Source organism: Lagenorhynchus albirostris, chromosome 6 (assembly GCF_949774975.1).
Source record: "Lagenorhynchus albirostris chromosome 6, mLagAlb1.1, whole genome shotgun sequence".
Lineage (NCBI taxonomy): Eukaryota > Metazoa > Chordata > Mammalia > Artiodactyla > Delphinidae > Lagenorhynchus > Lagenorhynchus albirostris.
The window spans coordinates 115381232-115400744 of NC_083100.1; the positions used below are offsets into that span (position 1 = coordinate 115381232).

General features: G+C 37.1%; 1 protein-coding gene across 4 annotated transcripts in view; it reads left to right on the forward strand.

Annotated features, from left to right (window-relative positions):
• Positions 1–19513, forward strand: part of UGGT1 (UDP-glucose glycoprotein glucosyltransferase 1) — a 124294-nt gene that overhangs the window by 21294 nt on the left and 83487 nt on the right. For all 4 annotated transcript variants that reach the window (XM_060153115.1, XM_060153117.1, XM_060153116.1 and 1 more), the window contains exons 7-16: positions 261–357; positions 1270–1348; positions 3389–3489; positions 4185–4284; positions 5722–5782; positions 8610–8701; positions 10036–10186; positions 12402–12521; positions 13646–13731; positions 17486–17621. In XM_060153115.1, the coding sequence (XP_060009098.1) occupies positions 261–357; positions 1270–1348; positions 3389–3489; positions 4185–4284; positions 5722–5782; positions 8610–8701; positions 10036–10186; positions 12402–12521; positions 13646–13731; positions 17486–17621 (1023 nt within the window). The remainder of the gene's footprint in view (positions 1–260; positions 358–1269; positions 1349–3388; positions 3490–4184; positions 4285–5721; positions 5783–8609; positions 8702–10035; positions 10187–12401; positions 12522–13645; positions 13732–17485; positions 17622–19513) is intronic.

The window sequence follows — 19513 nt, forward strand, 5'->3', positions numbered from 1 at the left end:
ATTCTTAACCACTGCGCCACCAGGGAAGCCCCCTTCATCTGGTTTTGTTTCTACCTTGGAATTCCCGTTCTCACACTTGTGGCAGGATCCACAATCTAAGGATTCCCATGGAAGTTCAAGCATGTTTTGAGTGTGTAATCCTAGGTGATGGCTATGTGACATTAACATGGTCAGGCCCTGTATGCTGTGATGCATAAAGAGCTAGGAGGGAATGCGTGGGGAGCTGAGTGGTGATGGTGGAATACTTGCTCTGCTTGCAGAATCCCAGGAAGGAGCCTGTTTACCTCTCTGGCTATGGTGTGGAGTTGGCCATTAAGAGCACTGAGTACAAGGCCAAGGATGATACTCAGGTGAAAGGTGAATTTGTAAATTAAGACCAATGTGTTTTCTTTTCTTTAAATATGAGTTAAAGGGGAATTTGTTTCTTTAATGAAAAAGAATAGATTTAGGAGTATTATGAACCTATGTTTGAATCTTGGTTCTGCTATATCTGAGTTGGGTGACAAATTCTTTAGGTCCTAATTTTTTCCTCTGTAGAGTTCAGATAATGATATATGCCTCTTGAAGTATTTTTGAGGAGAAAATAAGATGTAGAGGTAAAGAATTTAACGACTTTTTTTCACAAAAGAGTTCAGTAAGTAGTAGCTATTGTTATTGATGATAGGTAGTTCACAAATAGTAAGTAATTTGTGACCCAATGTGAAATCTTAAGCTATCATATAATTAACAAACAGTTTCATGTTTTTATATTATTTTCTGCACTTGGAACAGTTTACTGTGGATACTTCCTGTTGTAATATTCTAGGGTTTTGAATTATTTCAACAAGTTTTATGCGTAATCTTTTTATGTCTTTTGAGCTTGTTTTAAAAGTAAAAATGATTGGTTTTGGTACATGGAAGATAGCCTAGTGCTTCATTATCCTGTCCTCAATAATTATATTTAGGATTAAGTTGCCTAGTTGCAAATTCCTCAGAATTTTGATATTGAAAAATCCGTTATTCATAATTTTAAAGGTATTAATTTTGAAGTATTTAACATGTAAAAATTTCCACAGTTTAAGGAAAAACACATTCTTTCTTTATCCAGGAACACAGGATATATCAAAAACTCATTTATTGTGTGTTTGTTAACCACTGTGTTAGTTGAGGTATTCAACATTTTAAATCTATTATAGTTTCAGGTGTTTCAAGTTTTTTTCAAATTCTATGAAGTTAATATTTTTCTTTCTAATCGGAGTGATTAGACATGTATTTGCTGTGCTTTTGTAGGAACTGAAGTTAACACCACAGTGATTGGTGAAAATGATCCTATTGATGAAGTTCAAGGATTTCTTTTTGGAAGATTAAGGTATGTATATTCTTTTGGGAAAGGGTCTTATTCTCTTTAAACCTCCAGCCTTCTTCACATTGCAAGCATCATCTTTCTCTTTACTGCCTGAGTTACGGATCTCCCAACAATACTTTATGTATGTAATCTGATATGAGGAGATGGCCAGTTAGTTCGTAGTACAGTTTATGATTTCTGGTAATTCTGAAGCACATTATTCTTACATGATACTATGGCTGCCTGCTTATGGCTTAAATTGATTTATTTTCTGGACCTTGCAGTTGATAGCCTAAAGTCACATGCCATTTTTTGATTCACATAATAGGAGAAATCTAATTGTTTTATGCATTCTTTTCCTGAGGAAAATCAAATGTATTTTACATTAGAGAGGTCATAGCTATTATTTATTTATTTTTTTGCTTGTTTGTTTCTTATCTCTTTTTAAAAAAATTTTGTTTTATTGAATTATAGTTGATTTACAATGTTGTATTTATAGCTATTTACTTATACTAAACATAGTTTGAAAAATTGCAAAAGAGTTGTAGTAGGAGGTGTGGTAGATTTTATATATGTTCAGTTGAAATACATTTTATTACAATTCACTTCATATGAAAGAGGATAGGAAATGGCTTTTTGAAGAAAATTCCGTAACTATTTTATGAAAGCATAATAGAATTTTATAGCTGAAAAATGTTCTTAGCTGTTATTTTAAATGCTGCAGTTATTTCTGTTATAATTTGATCATTGTTCAGAGCCCTGAATTCTTCTTTATCTGGAAATCTTAATTAGGACATCTATGGTGTGCTTTTTATTTTTTTTTAATAGAAATAGTATGTGTAGGTGCAGTTTCATATATTTTAGCTTTAACATTTGACCCAGTGAAATGACAGCTAGACTAACAGTTTAGTAGAGATGACTTTGTTGATGTTGAGTGACTGTGCAAATGTTGAGTTCATCCTGTGCAAATGCACATTTCTTTGTGTTGAACATCAGTTATGGCCTTATTAATATGCAGTCAGGTTCCATTTTTACTGCATCCAGGTTTCCAGAATCCCTTTTCATATTCATGTTTTATATGTTTATTTTTTGGATAGCATTATGATTTCATGTGTTTATAGCACAAAGGTAGTATGTAGAATATTGAAGACAATTTCCTTTTTGGACACTCAGAATAGTTATTTAACTACCTAAAGTAAGTGACCCATTTTAAGGTATTTTTATCATGAAGAAAAGTATAGTAACTGGAATGGATTGCTGGGATGGTGAAGGATCTGAGTAAATATTTTACTTTCGGCAGGTTGCATTTAAGAAATTTTGAGTTTTTAGTCTTAAAAGCAGGATTACTCTGTTCCGTCTGTCTGTCTGATCCAAATGATCGATCTCTGCCTCTGAAAACTTCTGTTTTACTAACTTTAAATAGAATGCACTGTATTTCAAGATAAAACTAAACAAAACGCAATAATCTTGGTTAGCTTGAATTATATTCATGTGACTAAAGGATTTATGAGCATGTAGCTGAAAGAAACTCATTTTGGGATTGGAAGCAAGGTATTTCCAATTTTATTTTGAGAAACTAAAAAGGTTCTGGAGAGGATGGAGAATAATATAACATACCCCTATACTCACCACCCAGAATTGACTGTTTCTATTGTACTTGCTTTTCTGTACCAAAGAATTGTTTATCAAGCTTTTTTCCCCTGCAACATAACACCTTCTTTTACTTGAAGAAAGAAAGAACCAAGATGAGTAAAACACAGCAGGTATAGAGTTGAGGTCCCCTCTGTTCCCTACTCTCAGTCCCACTCCTCTCCCTCCCCCAACATAGAGAGTCGCTGTTGTAGTGATTCATTTTTTAATCTGTAAATTTTATGGTTTTTAAATTAACTCATACTTTTCTATATTAACTTGTTTCTTAAGAATAATTTAATATTTTTCTTATATTGTAGGAATTTTCCTGTTACTAAGTGGGGAGAGTTGTGAAGATAAATTCGGGGTCAACTTCTAAATGTGCTTTGGGAAAGAAAAGACACCTGAAAAGGATTGATTTTATGTTTCTTTCAGAGACCTGCACCCTGACCTGAAGGGACAGTTGAAAGAATTCAGAAAGCATCTCGTTGAGAGCACCAATGAAATGGCACCTTTAAAAGTTTGGCAATTGCAAGGTAATAAAAACGTAGAGGAATCATTCTAAATTTTATGGTATTTAAAAAAACAGAATTTGAATTTAATTGTATTTATTCACAAATTTTAAGGATCATGTGATTAATCCTGATTTATTAGAAAAGAAAGGAAGAAAGTCCTTTTGTAGACAAATTACACTCTGCAGAGTAATATATATTTGTAGATGAGTTACCAGATCTTTCTTTGTGTGACAAGGTGCATAAGCTTGTAACAAGTTTGTTTTAATCTTTGTGTTTCTATATGTATACATTTATTACACAGTTGGATGTTAAAGGCATGTCAGTATGGCAGGATGTATGTGTGCTTTTCTGGTCCAAAGAACTATGTATCAAGGTTTTCTTTCCCAGCATAATTTACTAAAGTCTTTTGCTGTACTTTGTGTTATGTTGAAAATCCAGAAGAAGGAAAAGAGTTTGGGGTGGATTAATCCTGTGCTAAATGTGTTGGTATATGCCTTAGTGTTTATGCAGGCAGATCAAGGAACGGCTACAGTAAACACTCTAGGGGCCTATGAAGTGAGTAAAACCTTCAGTTCAACCATGGGCATGCTTTGAAATGGCATTCTAGGGCATTCTTAATTACCAAGAAAATAGTGGGAAATAAATGTGCTTTTTTCCTATTTCTTTCTCATTGCTGTAGATGAATACACTTTAACTTGCGTTTGATGTTGTTGCAGATCTAAGTTTTCAGACTGCTGCCCGAATCTTGGCTGCTCCTATTGAGTTAGCTCTGGTGATTATGAAGGATCTTAGTCAAAATTTTCCTACCAAAGCCAGGTAACATAGAGTAATAAGGCTTTGAGACATTCTTCTTTTTAACATATGCCTAATTATCTTCATGTTTATGCATAAAATGAAGCCATTAAAATATGAAAATGCTTAGGAAATTAAAGTTGTCTTACTACCAGCACTATATTGTTAATGGCCCATCTTCCCGAGAAGGCGACAAGCCCCTGTGTTGTGTGGTTGAAGAAAGCAGTCTAGGTTGTGTTCCTGGCACTGCCTCTTGCTAGTTGTGTGAACTTTGTAAATAATCACGTTCCTCAGCAGTAAAACAGAAACAACACCACCTACCTTTCAGGATTAGATGAGTTAACAACATTTAATGTATGTAGATGTAACTAACTTAGGGTCTGGCATGGACTCTGGTGTTTTTCTTCCTGAAGAGTTTCTTATATATCATCTTACTCATTCTTTTTTTTTTAAATTAATTAATTAATTTATTTATGGCTGTGTTGGGTCTTTGTTTCTGCACCAGGGCTTTCTCTAGTTGTGGTAAGCGGGGGCCCCCCTTCATCGCGGTGCGCGGGCTTCTCACTATCGCGGGCTCTCTTGTTGCGGAGCACAGGCTCCAGACACGCGGGCTCAGTCATTGTGGCTCACGGGCCCAGCTGCTCCGCGGCATGTGGGATCTTCCCAGACCAGGGCTCAAACCCGTGTCCCCTGCATTGGCAGGCAGACTCTCAACCACTGCGCCACCAGGGAAGCAATCATCTTACTCATTCTTGATGAAGGAAATGAATCATAGAGACTGACTTGTTCATAGTGACAGATTAAGATTTTGAATGCAGCTTTTCTGCTATTGCTTTCAATTGTATAATGGTCCTCCACATCTCATAAATACAAGGCAAACCTGTTTTAAAAGCCACATTTTCAGAAACTTAAATAATTGTCAGTCCTTTTCTTGAGTCACTGAATGAGGTGTTTTGACTTCTGATATGAGATGTTTTGTAAATTTGTTTATTTGATTAGTCTTGGGAAAATACTTCTTAGACAGAACTTAAGAATCATATAGTACATTATCATTTAATCAAGCATGCTATTGAAGATATACATGTGCTTAAATAGCTTGAACAGTCTGCTGCCTTAACTTATTGAACAATATCCTTAGCCTGTGAGCTGTAGAGGTCATATACAGGAATAGAGTTACATATATTTAACTAAGATCTTGGAAATAATTGCACTCGCATCAAAGTGCAATAATAATTGCACTGTTACTGTTACTTTTCCTTGGTTTTATATCTTGTGATAATAAACAAATACATAATAAACAAATACACACATCTGAGAGGAATATATTTATCAATTGTAAAGGTTTAAGGTTTTTTCCATTTTTTTGTAATTTATGGAGCAATGTGTTATTTTTTATAGGGAAATTGAAGTCTTTTATATCAAATACTAAACTAAGCACTGATAATGTCTTTATTTCCTTAGAGCAATAACAAAAACAGCCGTGAGTTCAGAACTCAGAACCGAAGTGGAAGAGAATCAGAAGGTATTAACCAATGGAAAATAGTGGCCTTTCTGTTTTGTATTATATCTTTAAAGATGCGGAAATGTGAGTTAAATCAGTGACATTTAATAGTTTTACTCTTCTTTTATTAAAGACGATGGTATTTTGATTCATTTCTGTAATCTTTTTTATACTTTCAGTAGTTAATCAAAGTTGAATATGAATCAAATGAATCAAAGCATCAAATGGTGCTACCTGTTTCTTTAGAAAAAAGCACCCCCGCCAACATGTCTCACTCCCTGTGTGACCCCCTTCCCAGAAGCATCTGCTTTCAACTCCTAGTTGATTCTTTGGATATTTATCTCCAGATTCCAGCAAACTTAAGTTGGTACTTTCTCAGTTTCCAATCTTATGTATTGGCCTTCTGTTACAAGGATGAGGTCTGACTTTCTTTCACTGCTCTCCCCACTTCTCCCACTGTCTACCAGTACTCCGTATTGGCACTTTCCCCATCTTTCTACCATCCCTGTGTTTTCGTCATGGTTTTATCAGTTTTTGATCTGCTTCACTATGGACTGGTTTTTCTTTATGTCTAGTACATACCAGTTATCCTGAGACCTTCCTTTAACCTCTTTTTTTTGGATCTCCTATTTCTTGGATTCCATGTCTTCTTTGTTTTTGGTTTACTCCCTTATTTTGGTGCAGCAAATCATTCTTCATGGGAAAGGTTGCATGTGAGGTAAATTTCAGACTCTGAGAAATCAGTTTTCCATTTTGTTTTTTTGTTTGTTTGTTTGTTTTTGGCTGCGCTGAGCAGCAAGAAGGATCTTAATTCCCCAACTGGGGATCGAACCCACGCCCCCTGCAATGGAAGCGTGGAGTCTTAACCACTGGACTGCCAGGGAAGTCCCTTCCATTTCTGTTTTTATTGATAGCTTGGCTGGGTATAGAATTCTAGGTTGGAAGTCATTTAGAAGTTTGAAGTTATTGCTCCTTAGAATTTTGGTTTCCATTATGGCTTTTGAGAAGTCTGAAGCCTTTGTATGAGATCTGGCTCTTCTTTCTGGAATCATGTAGGGTCTTTTCTTTGACCCTAGTAATCTGAAATTCCATAGTGATAATGCCTTTTTAAAAAGTCTTTGTACTCTTGGGTGGTTGGTGGGCCCTTTAAATCTGGAAAATCCTTTCCTTTAGTATTGGGAAATTTTCTGGACATATTTCTTTGCATTTCTTCTTCTTTTTGGTTTCTCTTTTCTGTTTTCCTAGAATTCCTATTTATTCTTAAGATGTTATATCTCCCTGACTGGTTTGGCCTAATTAAAAATCTTTTATTTCCTGTTTTCCAGTTCTTTTGTCGTTTATTTTTAAACTTTCTGGGAAGGATTTTCAGACCACTTGTTGAGATTTCTTTCTTTAGTTGTCAAATTTTTAATTTACAAGGGTTATTTTTGAATTCTTCTTTTTATGGTGTTGTCTTATCCTTCTGAAGATATCGATGGTTCATGTATGTGTCTTCTTTTCTCTGCATGGTCTGTTCCCTCTTAAGTTGCCTTTCTTTTTGTCTTGTTCTCTTGTCTTTAATGTTAGAGGCTTTCCTTAGATGTCTGGTGATCTCTCACTAACAGCTCATATTAGACAGTGAGGCAATAAAAAACTGATTGAAAGCCTGAAGGATGCGTCTTTGTGACTGTAGGCTGTGGTGGTATGGTCGTTTCCCAGGGAACTCCAGTGACAGAATCTTTAAACCTTTCCTCTTGAGCTGTTTAGTCTCCCGAAAAGGATCTTCTGATCTTCTGCCGGGAGGGTGAGGTCTGGCTGCTGGAGTTGTAGAAGCCCAGTAGGGCAGAGCATTTGGTAACTTCCGTGCAGTCCCCTGTTTTCAGAATGGGGTCCCCATCCTCTGTTGTGTTTCATTTCACATAGTTCCCAGTCAGTCTTTCCCACAGTCACAGGGTGCAGTATTCACAGCCTGGGAATGAGTGGATGTGGAGTTTTTCTTTCCCTTGTAAGAAATTCTGATTCTTGTTGATGCAAATTTCTGTTATCCCCTTATCCTCCTTGCCATTTTATCCTGGCAGGGCAGAGAAGCAAAAGCCGTGGCTTCTGCATTGTTTTGTGTTTTTCCCATGCAGTCCTAGATCTTAGAGTTCATTTCTCTCTGTCCACTGAGTGAGGGGGAGTGAAGGGAGCTCAGCGATCCCTGCCCCTCTCCCCCAGCCCTGGGAGAGCTAAGGGATCCATGTTCTGTCCCTAGTATCTGATACGTTTCTTCCCTTCTCTACTGTGTGGTGTTGAATATGTGATCAACCGTTCCAGTTTCCTTGCAGAGAAAGAGGAATTGATTGGAAAGGATATAAGCCAACAGAAGCTGTGTATGATATGGCATCAAAGCACTGTTTCCAGTGGGTCAGGCGGGTCTGAGGGCTGCAGGGGCTGCATGGTCACATGCATTCCACCGCGTCAGAGAGCAGCAGTTGAAGGGCCCCGTGGAGGTGGTCTTGGAGAGCTCGGGTGTATGTACGTGCTGTCCTTAGCTCAGCAACTCAGAGTTTCTTGGTGTACCTTAGTTTGAAAGTTTAAAGGAGGTGTGGGGTTTTGAAACCCTTTTAGATCGGATCCCTGGACTTCATCCAGGAGGCCCAGCTGTCAGTGACTGCTAGCACAACCTTGGCTGGCATCACAGACGGGGAAGGGCAGCCAAAAAGTAACTCTCCGTGCTTGGTTTATTTAACACTCTCCCTATCCCCAGTATTGTAGGAAACAGTTGTATTAATCAGTGTCAACATTTGTATGTATAATAAAACCAGAAACATGGAAATTTTTGTTAAGTATTCTCTTCCTGCTCCTTAATAAGTTTTTAATATTTCAGTATTTCAAGGGAACTTTAGGGTTGCAGCCTGGAGATTCAGCACTGTTCATCAATGGGCTTCATATTGATTTAGAGACGCAGGATATATTCAGGTATGGATAATATTTTTCACCCTGAAAAGTTTTTATAACGTGTGCTCCTTATGACATGTCCAGACTGTTGTTCCTCCTTGATGTGACAGGTTGCAAAGCCTGATGACTTATCAGGCCCAGTGTGTGCATTTAGGTAGGCCCATGTTCTGGCTGGGATGGGCAGGATGATACTTGGCCATTTTTTATCCTAATGTACATCTGATGCCTTGGACATTTAAGGCCCAGGTGTCTTTTGAGGGTGCCCTTTCAGAGCCTTAGTTTTCCTGTTAACCACAGAAGCAGAAGAGAGCAGCTTCTTTTGTTTCTGAGAACAGTATGAAGTAGGTTTATGCAAAATGCGGCCTTTGGTGTCTCAGAAGGTGATCTGTCTTACATATATTATTTGATACCTTTTTGTTTTGTTAAAATGTGGTTTAGGACTAAGTTGCTCTAAATTTTCCTTATGAATTTTGGGGCTTGGGTGCAGAAGACAGGTAGAATTCTGATTTTATCATTGATATTAAAATTGACACAGTTGATACTGCGGCTTCATAATAGTGAAAACAAAAGCTGTGGTTGGTTAATGCTTTAAAAGAAGCAGTTTCCACAGTAAGATACTTTTCACATTATGTTAATTGAGCTTTTATGTCCATATACTGCTTTCAGAGCTAGTAAAAAATTAGTAAAGGACACATTAAAAGATTGCCCATGTTTTTATTTTTTATTAAAAAAATCTCTTTAATTTTCCAGAGCATTGCAAACTGTGTACTTGCTTATTGTAAACAGTTTTAAATAATGCAGAGATAAAGGAACAGTCTTCTTATTTCTTCTTCCTTACCCAGCAAACCTCTTAAGTTGGGTGTGAATTCCTCCAGACCATTTTCTGTGATCATCTGTGTGTGTGCCTGTGGGAATTGATGCTGATATTGAAACATATATTAAACATATATTATTTAGTATATTTTTTGGTGTTTTTTTAGTAAGCTTTTCAGATAATTTTAGATTCATGTGCAGTTGTAAGAAATATCACAGGGAGATTACTTTAGTGTTTTTAAAAACATGCAATGTAAAATCCACATTTAGGATTATTTCATCCTCAAATTGTGTGTTTATACTTAGAGATAATTTCTATACACAGTGTATACGTAGATAAGTATAAATAAACATCAGCCAAGAAGCAACTCCTGCCTACTTGGTTCCGCATATTTGGACAAAAGGAAGCAAGGGAAGAGCTCCTTCTTTTGATTTCTCAACTCGTTTGATAGGGCATTGAGTTTGAACTGATATATTTTTCTCATGGTGAGAATTTTTTTTTTAAAGCCCTTTCTCCTAAATACCTATTTGTTTTTTTTCAGTCTGTTTGATATATTGAGGAATGAAGCTCGGGTGATGGAGGGTCTGCATAGATTGGGAATAGAAGGCCTTTCTCTGCATAATGTTTTGAAACTGAACATCCAGCCCTCTGAGGCCGACTACGCTGTAGACATCAGGAGCCCTGCTATTTCGGTAGGTATTCTGTGAGCGTGTCCAGGGAGTGGTCTGGCCAAGTATTTTATTATGGTTTTCGTATTTGTCTTTTAGGAGAGGTAAGTTACTCCTCTTATCTCTTTTGTCGGCATCAAAGTTTTACAACGACTGCATATATGCGGCTATGTGTATATAGTAAAGTAGGCTCTTAAATGCTCCGGAAAGTTGAGCTATCAGGTTTCCTGTGGTTAAGACCTGTGACTTTTCCACTTTTGTATCTTTAGGAATTTGGCTGCACATCTCTTGGGAAGGTGTTTAGTTTGTATATTCTCAGTTGCACACAAGTCTTGTGTGATTTTGTTTAAAAATACCAGTTTTTAGCTACCAACCTCCTTTAACAGGCCTTTGATATTTTATATTGAAGGTTTTATGTAGATTAATATCGCTCTGTGAGGTCTCTGGGCCTTTGTCTCCTCGTCTGTAAAGAGACCAGAGGGAGCAGAGCTGTCTCGGGCAGTCGTGGTGGAAGTGAGGTCGGGGATGGAGACGTGCCTGGCACCCTCAGCCCTCCAGTCCCCTTTTCTTGGTGTCTGTCCTGCACTGATTTTAGGGAAAGTGTTTGGAAAGGGGAATAATATAGAATGTAGATGTTCACTACTTGACTTCTCACTTGGTGGTGTAACTGTTATTTTGATGAATACTGTTATGTCATTTTTTTCCTGTTAAAAATTTTTTCATTACGAAGAGTAAAGACACTAACATAATTAGCAACTGTAGGACCCATTGCCATACTTACTAAATGCTACCATTTAATCATTTCATGTTTTCTTGGAAGAAAAAAATGTTTCAGTCAAAGCCCTCTTTATATCTCTTCCCAGTTCCACCCCTCTCCTCCTTGCAGGTAATTCCTCTTCTGAAGTGGGCGTGTATCCCTCCTGTACCTTACTTGATCATTTTCTTCCCTATTGTATGTTTTAAAATTTTGAAAAATGCCACATCAGTATCTTTCAACAATTTTTATTACTCAATAATTTTTTGAAGGCTTATGTAGGATGATACATATAGATCTAGTTTATCACGTTTTATATTTTACTTATTTTTAAAAATATCTTTTATAAATTCACAGTTTAGAATTTAAGACATACAAAAGAGTGTGTATTGAAAAAACTCTTCACCCAGCTGTCCAGTTTTTCTCCCTGGAAGCAACAGGCATTGTCAATTCGTTGTATATCCTTCCAGAAATACTCTATTTACATAAGCAAGGTAATATACACATACTTTCCCACCCTGCTCTTTTTTTTTTTTTTTTTTTTTTTGCGGTACGCGGGCCTCTCACTGTTGCGGCCTGTCCCGTTGCGGAGCGCAGGCTCCGGACGCGCAGGCTCAGTGGCTGTGGCTCACGGGCCCAGCCGCTCCGCAGCATGTGGGATCTTCCCGGACTGGGGCATGAAACCGTGTCCCCTGCATCAGCAGGCGGACTCTCAACCACTGCGCCACCAGGGAAGCCCCACCCTGCTCTTTTTGTACAAATATTGTATACTATTTATCCGTTCCTTTTTTATGGATATTTAGTTGTTTCTAATGTTTTGCTGTTAATAAGCAGTACTGTTAACGGCTCTTTTTGTACCTCTCCCTTCGTGCATACATGTGAGAATATATTTGGGGTAGACACCTAGAGCTGTAGTACTTAGTGGTAGGGTAGTAATAAAGGCTTCAACTTTATTAGGTCATCTTCTCTAAAGTGACTTCCAGATGCCAGAATTGGGTGAGAATTCCCATTGTTCTATATTTTTGCCTATTCATGGATATTGACAAACTTAAAATTTTTTTTTTCAGTTTAATCAGTGTGAAATTTCATTGTGCTTTTAGTTTATATTTCTTGGATTGCTAGTAAAGGTGTACATTTTTCCTTGTGTTAATTGCCCATTTAAATTTCCTCTGTAAATTTCTTATTTATATTCTTGACTCATTTCCGTTTCTCATGTTGCTTGCCTTTTTTTAATTGATATATTAGATTTCTATAGACATTCCTGACGCTAGTCCTTTATTGATTTAGTAGGTCGCAAATACCTTCTCCTATTCTGTGGCTTGTGTTTTAGTCATTCGTTTTTCTACTTGATCTTTATATTTTCAAAAATGGTCTTTCCCATGTGATTCTTCTTGAAATAATTTAAAGTCTTATTGTTATTTCTGCAAATTTCACTAATGGTGACTAAAGTGTATGCACAATGTTGTGTTCTTTTTTTTTTGGTAGTGGATCAACAACCTGGAGGTTGATAGCAGATATAATTCATGGCCTTCTAGTCTACAGGAGTTGCTTCGCCCCACTTTTCCTGGTGTTATCCGACAGATCAGGAAGAACTTGCACAACATGGTAAGTAAAACTCCTTATTGCTGGGCTGTGATCTCTATTTCTTCCTTGCCTTCTCCCCTGCTTTCTGTCATATCTGGAACGTTCACTTCTCTCCTTTACAAGCTGCTTCTCCCCACCACCACCCCTAGATATGCTCTTTTTCTAGCTCCATATTCAAAGTGGAAGGGTTGGGAAGTGTACTGATTGTTTGTAGGGCTGTGCAGTGTCAGTGTATGAGGAAACGCTCCTCATCCTTAATCTCACGGTTTAGACTGTGTTAAGTTTTAAGATAGTTGTTCTTTTTTTACTCAGAAGATGAATATATTACTACCGTTTTTCTTGAATATCTTAATCCCTAAAATTTAATAGTTCAATTTATTCCCTTAAATAAATCTTCGTCAGCTCCTGCTTTTTAATCCTTATTCCACTGCTTTAGAGAGAGAGAGGAAAAGGGGTTTTAGTTGACTCTCTTTTCCCCTCTCATGTCTTTCTTTTACCTCATGTAGTTCCTAAAGAGACGGGGCAGGTTATGGCCAAGGCTGGCTTCCTCAGAAGTTTCAAGGGAAACGATCCTGTATACTTGCCTCACTCTTGAAACCACTTTTTTCCTTCCCAGTCAAAATTTCAATCTCTTTTACTCTTACCAGATGAGATAATTTATTAAACTTTATTAAATGAGAACTTTATTTGATTAAATGAGATTAAATGGGGTAATTACTATTTTTTAAAGTACATCATGAGAACTTAATACATGATAGCTACTATTGTCTAAAAATTGGGTTCTAAATGAATTCTTAATTCAGAGATCCTTCGAAATGAATACACAGGAAGCTAATCTCCATTTTCTAAGGTGGCAGAGTTAATAAAATTTGGGTTTTGTTAGGTGTAGTAAAGGACATGTATTAGCCAGCTGAATACAATTCCCATGTTGTTAGCGTCAGATCATGAGAAAATCACTTAGCCTTTCAGTACCACATTCTTTGAATACAGAGGGAGGGTAACTGCTTTTTGTATAACTTCTTTTTTATGTGGTTCGAAAGTAGCTGGAAAAAGGTGGCCTTCAAGTGTAAAGACTAAGGCATTTTTATTGGCCCAGCGACATTTGAATAAATGTCGTTTCATGTTTTCCTTTCCCTTCCCTACAGGTTTTCATAGTTGATCCTGCTCATGAGAGCACTGCAGAGTTGATTAACACAGCTGAGATGTTCCTCAGTAATCATATACCACTAAGGTAACACCGTTATCGATTTGATGGTATATCTCGTTTAGCTGAGGTTTTGTTTGTCATTCTTAACAAGTCTGGTGTTACTGAATTGTAGGATAATTAATCGTGGGGGTCGTTAAGGGCAGTTTTATCTTTTGCTCAGTATGAAGCTGGTATCTTTTGGGGGAGAGAATTTGATTCTCAATGAATAGAATCTTACCGTCATTGAGTTATTAATAAATAGCCTGTGTAAAAATAGCATGTGATCTCAGCTTGCTCGGGAATTTTCCTAAGTAAGTGTTCACATCACAAAGCCTACCTTCAGCAGAGATAAGGAGCTTTGCCAAGAACTTTTGTCAGACTGTCAAGGACTAAATGTATACACAGCTTTTTATAGATGCAAACAGACACATTTATTTCACTTGCGTTACTAAATCTGCCAACGGGGTACTTAAATGGCTGGGGTTTCCACTCTACCTTCTCAGAACAATGTTTGAAGGTTTTACATATAAGGATTAAGATATTCCCACATTCTGAATAGAATGTGGTAATTTTACATGTTGATAAAATTTGAATTCTTAGAAAACATGAAAATAAAGAAGAAAAGAGCTCTTTAGCTAATTAACGTTATTGTGTGTTCCATACTCAGCACTGAGCTAAATGCTGCGAGTGGAACATAAGCCACATTTCTACCCTCTTGGAAAAAATACTGTGCCTACTTCCAGTAAGATATTCAATCAAGTGCTAGGTTATGTCCTTGCTAGTTCTAAGTGCTTTAGAATTTCAGGGAAAAAAAAAGATTATAGACAGGTATTTGGGAAGGACAAAGGTTTCATGGCAAAGTTGGATTTAAGATAGACTTTGAAGAAAATAGCGAGTTTTCATTGATGGAAAAGCAGAGATTTTGAGTTTAATGAAATTTTTAATCTAAACCTGAATACCACATGGTTAGGTGGAGGATTACAGCCAGAGCTATGTTTTGATGAAAGGGAATGTAAGAACACAAAAGAAGTTGGCTTATGGTACACAGTGGGCATTAATTAAAGATTTACTGAATGGCATTGAGGGACAGGAAGAGGGCATGGGCTCTTCAGATTGCAAAGGTAGGTGAGAAGAAGGCAGTTAACTCACAGGCATGCTGTGAACAGTTGGTGGAAAGACCAAGGCAGACCAGCGGTTGTTTTCCGTTGTATGAGTTGCTGTGGTACACGGAGTTGTTGGCAGGGACCGAGGAGAGGAGGGCACAAATCTGAGAGCCTCCCTACTGGTACTTGATGAGGGACTGGTCCTGGGAGAAACAGTAGTCTGGATTTGGGGACTTAGCTAACAGAACAACTCTGATGCCCTTTTTAAAAATTGAATACTTGGGAAAGGGAAGTACTTTGTGAGGAGATAATTAGGTTCTAGCCCTTATTTTTATTTTCATAAGAATAATATTTAGGTCATTTCTGCCTGGCGCTTACTCATTTGATTTCTGTCATAAGAGGGGTTTTAAAAAGACAAAGACAATTTATAATCTAAAAACAAGCCCTCTCAACTACCTCATACGTGCAACTACCTCATCCATGCATACACAAATTCTACACATACCTCCTGAGAGCATGATGTTTGATATATGTTTATCATATATTTTTAGGCTGTACTTAAAAAAAAATTAATAGACTTTGTATTTTTTTAGAGCAATGTTGATTAATTAACTGGTATTGCTACATTATTATTAACTAAAGTCCATAGTTTACATTAGGGTTCATTGTTTGTGCTGTACATTTTGTGGATTTTGACAGATGTATAATGACATGTTTCCACCATTATAGTATCATATAGCTTAGTTTCACTGCCCTAAAAATGCCCTGTGCTCTACCTGTTTGTCCCTCCCTTCCTCCCTCCCTCTCTCCCAGCTCGTGGCAACAACTGATCTTGTTACTGTCTCCATAGTTTTTGTCTTTTCCGCAATCATGATGTATGTAACATTTTCAGATTGGCTTCTTTCACTTAGCAGTACAGTATGCTTTTAAGCTTTGTTCATGTCTTTTTGTGGCTTAATACCTCATTTCTTTTTATCACTGAATAATATTCCATTATGTGGATGTCCTATAGTTTTTTAATTCATTCACCTGTTAACAACATCTTGGTTGCTTCCAGATTAGGGCAGTTATGAGTAAAGCTGCTACAAACATTTGTATGCAGGTTTTTGTATGGATATAAGTTTTCAGCACATTTGAGTAAATACTGCTAAGTGTGATTACTTTATATTATGGTAAAAGTGTGTTTAGTTTTCTGAGAAGCTGCCACACTGTGTTCCAAGTGGTTGTACTGTTCTACATTCTCACCAGCAATGAATGAGGGTGCCTATGGCTCCCCATCCTCTCCAGAGTTTGATGTTGTCAGTACTTTTGGATTTTAGCCATTCTCATAGGTGTATGGTGGTATCTCATTATGGTTTTAATTTGAAGTTCCCTAGTGACATATGATTTTGAGCATCTTTTAATGTGCTTATTTGCCAGCTGTATGCCTTGTTCGGTGAGGTGCCTGTTTAGATCTTTTGCCCATTTGTAACTGTTTATTTATTTATTTATTTTTGTGGTACGCGGGCCTCTCACTGTTGTGGCCTCTCCCGTTGCGGAGCACAGGCTCCGGACGCGCAGGCTCAGCAGCCATGGCTCATGGGCCCAGCTGCTCCGCGGCATGTGGGATCTTCCCCGACCGGGGCACGAACCCGCGTCCCCTGCATCGGCAGGCGGACTCTCAACCACTGTGCCACCAGGGAAGCCCTGTTTTTTTTTTAATTGTTAGTTTTAAGAGTTCTTAGCATATTTTGCATATCAGTCCTTTATCAGATATGTGTTTTGCACAGATTTTCTGCTCATCTTGGCTTGTCTTCCTTCTCTTAACAGTTTCTTTTGCAGAACAGAAGTTCTTAATTTAAATGAAGTCCTGCTTATCAGTTCTTTTTGTTGTGGGTTGTGCTTTTGGTGTTAGTTCTAAGAAGTTATTGCCAAACCCAGTATCACCTAATTTTATCCTGTGTTATTTTCTAGGAATTGTACAATTTTGTGTTTTACATTTATGTCTGTGATCCATTTGAGTTAAAGACGTCCTTTTTTTCATTGCTTTTGCTCTAAGATAGAGGCTAGTGACCTCTATAATGGCCAGTGCAAGTTTTTTTTGCCAGTCTGTAGATGTGTAATGGTAGCTCTTTGTGCTTTATTCCTTTAAGTTTTAAAATGTAATAAACTTTAACTTTGGGTATAGCTTTGTTTGTTTGTTTATATTGCAGGTTATTATTAGTCATCAGTTTTATACACATCAGTGTATACATGTCAGTCCCAATCGCCCAATTCAGCATGGGTGTAGCTTTTTGCCTAAGGACAGTAGTAAATATTTTTATGCTTTCCATTTACCTATGATGCCCATATTGCTGGTATGAAATCTCAAAATCCACCCCCCCCTTCTGTATGTTTTCACATTCTGAGAATTTTCACTTCCCCTAATTTTTATTTAAAAACAGAACAAAATCTCCATCTAAAACTATGGCAATACCTTAAACGTCAGTAATGGCCTCATTTCATGATATTGAAACAGCTTGCTTTAATAGTTAAAAAGTCTAAGCCACCTTTGGGAACCTGCTTTTTTATTCTGCAAGTGATGAACGCCTTTGCCAGCCATGTTAGAGTATGATGTGAACTGTGTTTTTCAAGAGAGGATGCCTTTCCTTATTTAACTGGTTGCATTCTTCGAGATGTTTCTTTTTCTTCTTTTTGCCCTTCCCTTTCTCCCCCAGACTTGGTTTAATCTTTGTGGTTAATGACTCTGAAGATGTTGATGGGATGCAGGATGCTGGAGTGGCTATTCTGAGAGCGTATAATTATGTTGCCCAAGAAGTGGATGATTATCATGCCTTCCAAACTCTGACACACGTATGTTTTTGTTCAAAATGGCGAATAATTTTTAAAAATGTAACTTACTCTAAGAAACAGTATGTGGTAAGGAGATTCTATATTTCTGGAAAGAGAAAAAGGTAAATTATTCACACAAACTTCATGCATTTTGTATTTCCAGAGTTGCCTTTATTGATACACTAATGTTAGTAATAGATTGTTGTGATTTCAGCTAAGATTCCTTAGATACTAATACATTAATGTATCTTAGTTTTCTGCCTTTTGGCGATTTGAAATCACTGATTAATGCCTTTCGGTAAATGTGATGTTTTCTACTTGTTTAAAAAAAAAAACTTCGCTTTCTTCCCTTTTAAGACAATCATGATATTTTCATTAAGAATCAGTTTAATATTCAAGTCATAAAATTCTTATTAATTGTTTTCTCCATTTTAATTGGAAACTGAAATATCCTGATTTTTATATATATATTTTAAGTTACTTGCTCAAGTTCAGAGAACTCTCCTTGTTTTTTTTCTATTTTTGAGTATAAAAAGTTGACCAGTAATAGTTCTTTTGCTTACAGATTAGTGTTAATTATTGAAAAACTTATCTTTAAAGCAGTTGTTTTCATGACTTTTATTTTACCCATAAACATGATTTCAGCCTGCTGTTTATTATGTTTGTTACGTTTACTGTTTAGAGATTCAGTCGGGGCATTTTTTATTAATTGAAATGTTCATTTATTTATTTGGCCAACTTTTATTAAGATGCACCCTTTGCCAGGCCCGTACCAGCTGCTAGGGATACAAAGAAGAGTAAGATTTTCCCTCGTCCTCAAACACCTTACAATCTAGTGGGGGACGCCTCCACACAGATGATTTGGTACAGTGTGGGAAGCACCGCTGGCTATAGCAACAATCTAGTGGGGGACGCCTCCACACAGATGATTTGGTACAGTGTGGGAAGCACCGCTGGCTATAGCAGCACTAGGACCTCACTCCACTAGGGATGGCCACGGACATTTTTGTGGAGTGGGAAGTTGTCCCAGCTGAGTGTAGGAGGGAAAACAGGAGTCAGTTGAACAGTGGCTGCAAATCAGAAGTAGTGACTCCAGGTTGTTAGTATGACTTGAGCAGAATATTGTGAGAGCAGAGTGGAGAGGGGAACCTCATTGGTCATTGAGACCATTAGGCTGGGTAATAGGTGTCCAGATCACAGAGTTAAACTCCAATTAAAACCTCATTCTGATGCATGTATGGAGATGGATCTGGTGAAGGGTAAAGAAGGTGGCAGGGATACTAGTTGGTGAGCTGTTGCTATGATCTCTGTGAGAAATGGTGGTGGACCTTACTTAGCAGTAGGCTCTGAAGAATGAAATAAGTTCCAATGAAGTTGCTGAGGATAATAAGGGTTTTTAAGTCTGTCTTTTAAAGTTTTTTCCCCTCACAGCTGTGTGTATAAAGGAAAGGATAAAGAGTTTTCATTTCTTTTTCTTTATTTTTAGTTGCAAAAGTAAAAAAAAATTATGCTCATTATTAAAACTTTTAAAAAATAATATTAAAGTGTGTTGATTAAAAAATCTGTCTCTGCCCTCCTTAATCCTGCTCCTTAAAGGCAGCCACTGTTAAAAGCTTGCATCCTTCTAGACGCTTAACTGTAACAGTACAGACACAGTTTTGTTATTGTCTTATGCCTTTTAAAAACAAGGACTATGCCATATGTATTTTGAAACATTTTTTCCCCTTAAACTTCATGGACATAAGTTCTTATGTCAAGGATTACTTATAACTATTCGGATTTTTAAAAAATTAACACATTTTTGCATTTGGGACTTACTGTGAATATGAACTGATTGAGTCATTTTAAGAATTTTAAGAATATGTAGTTTCTAACATAAGAAGGCATAAGGAAGTATATGGAAAAGGGAGAAT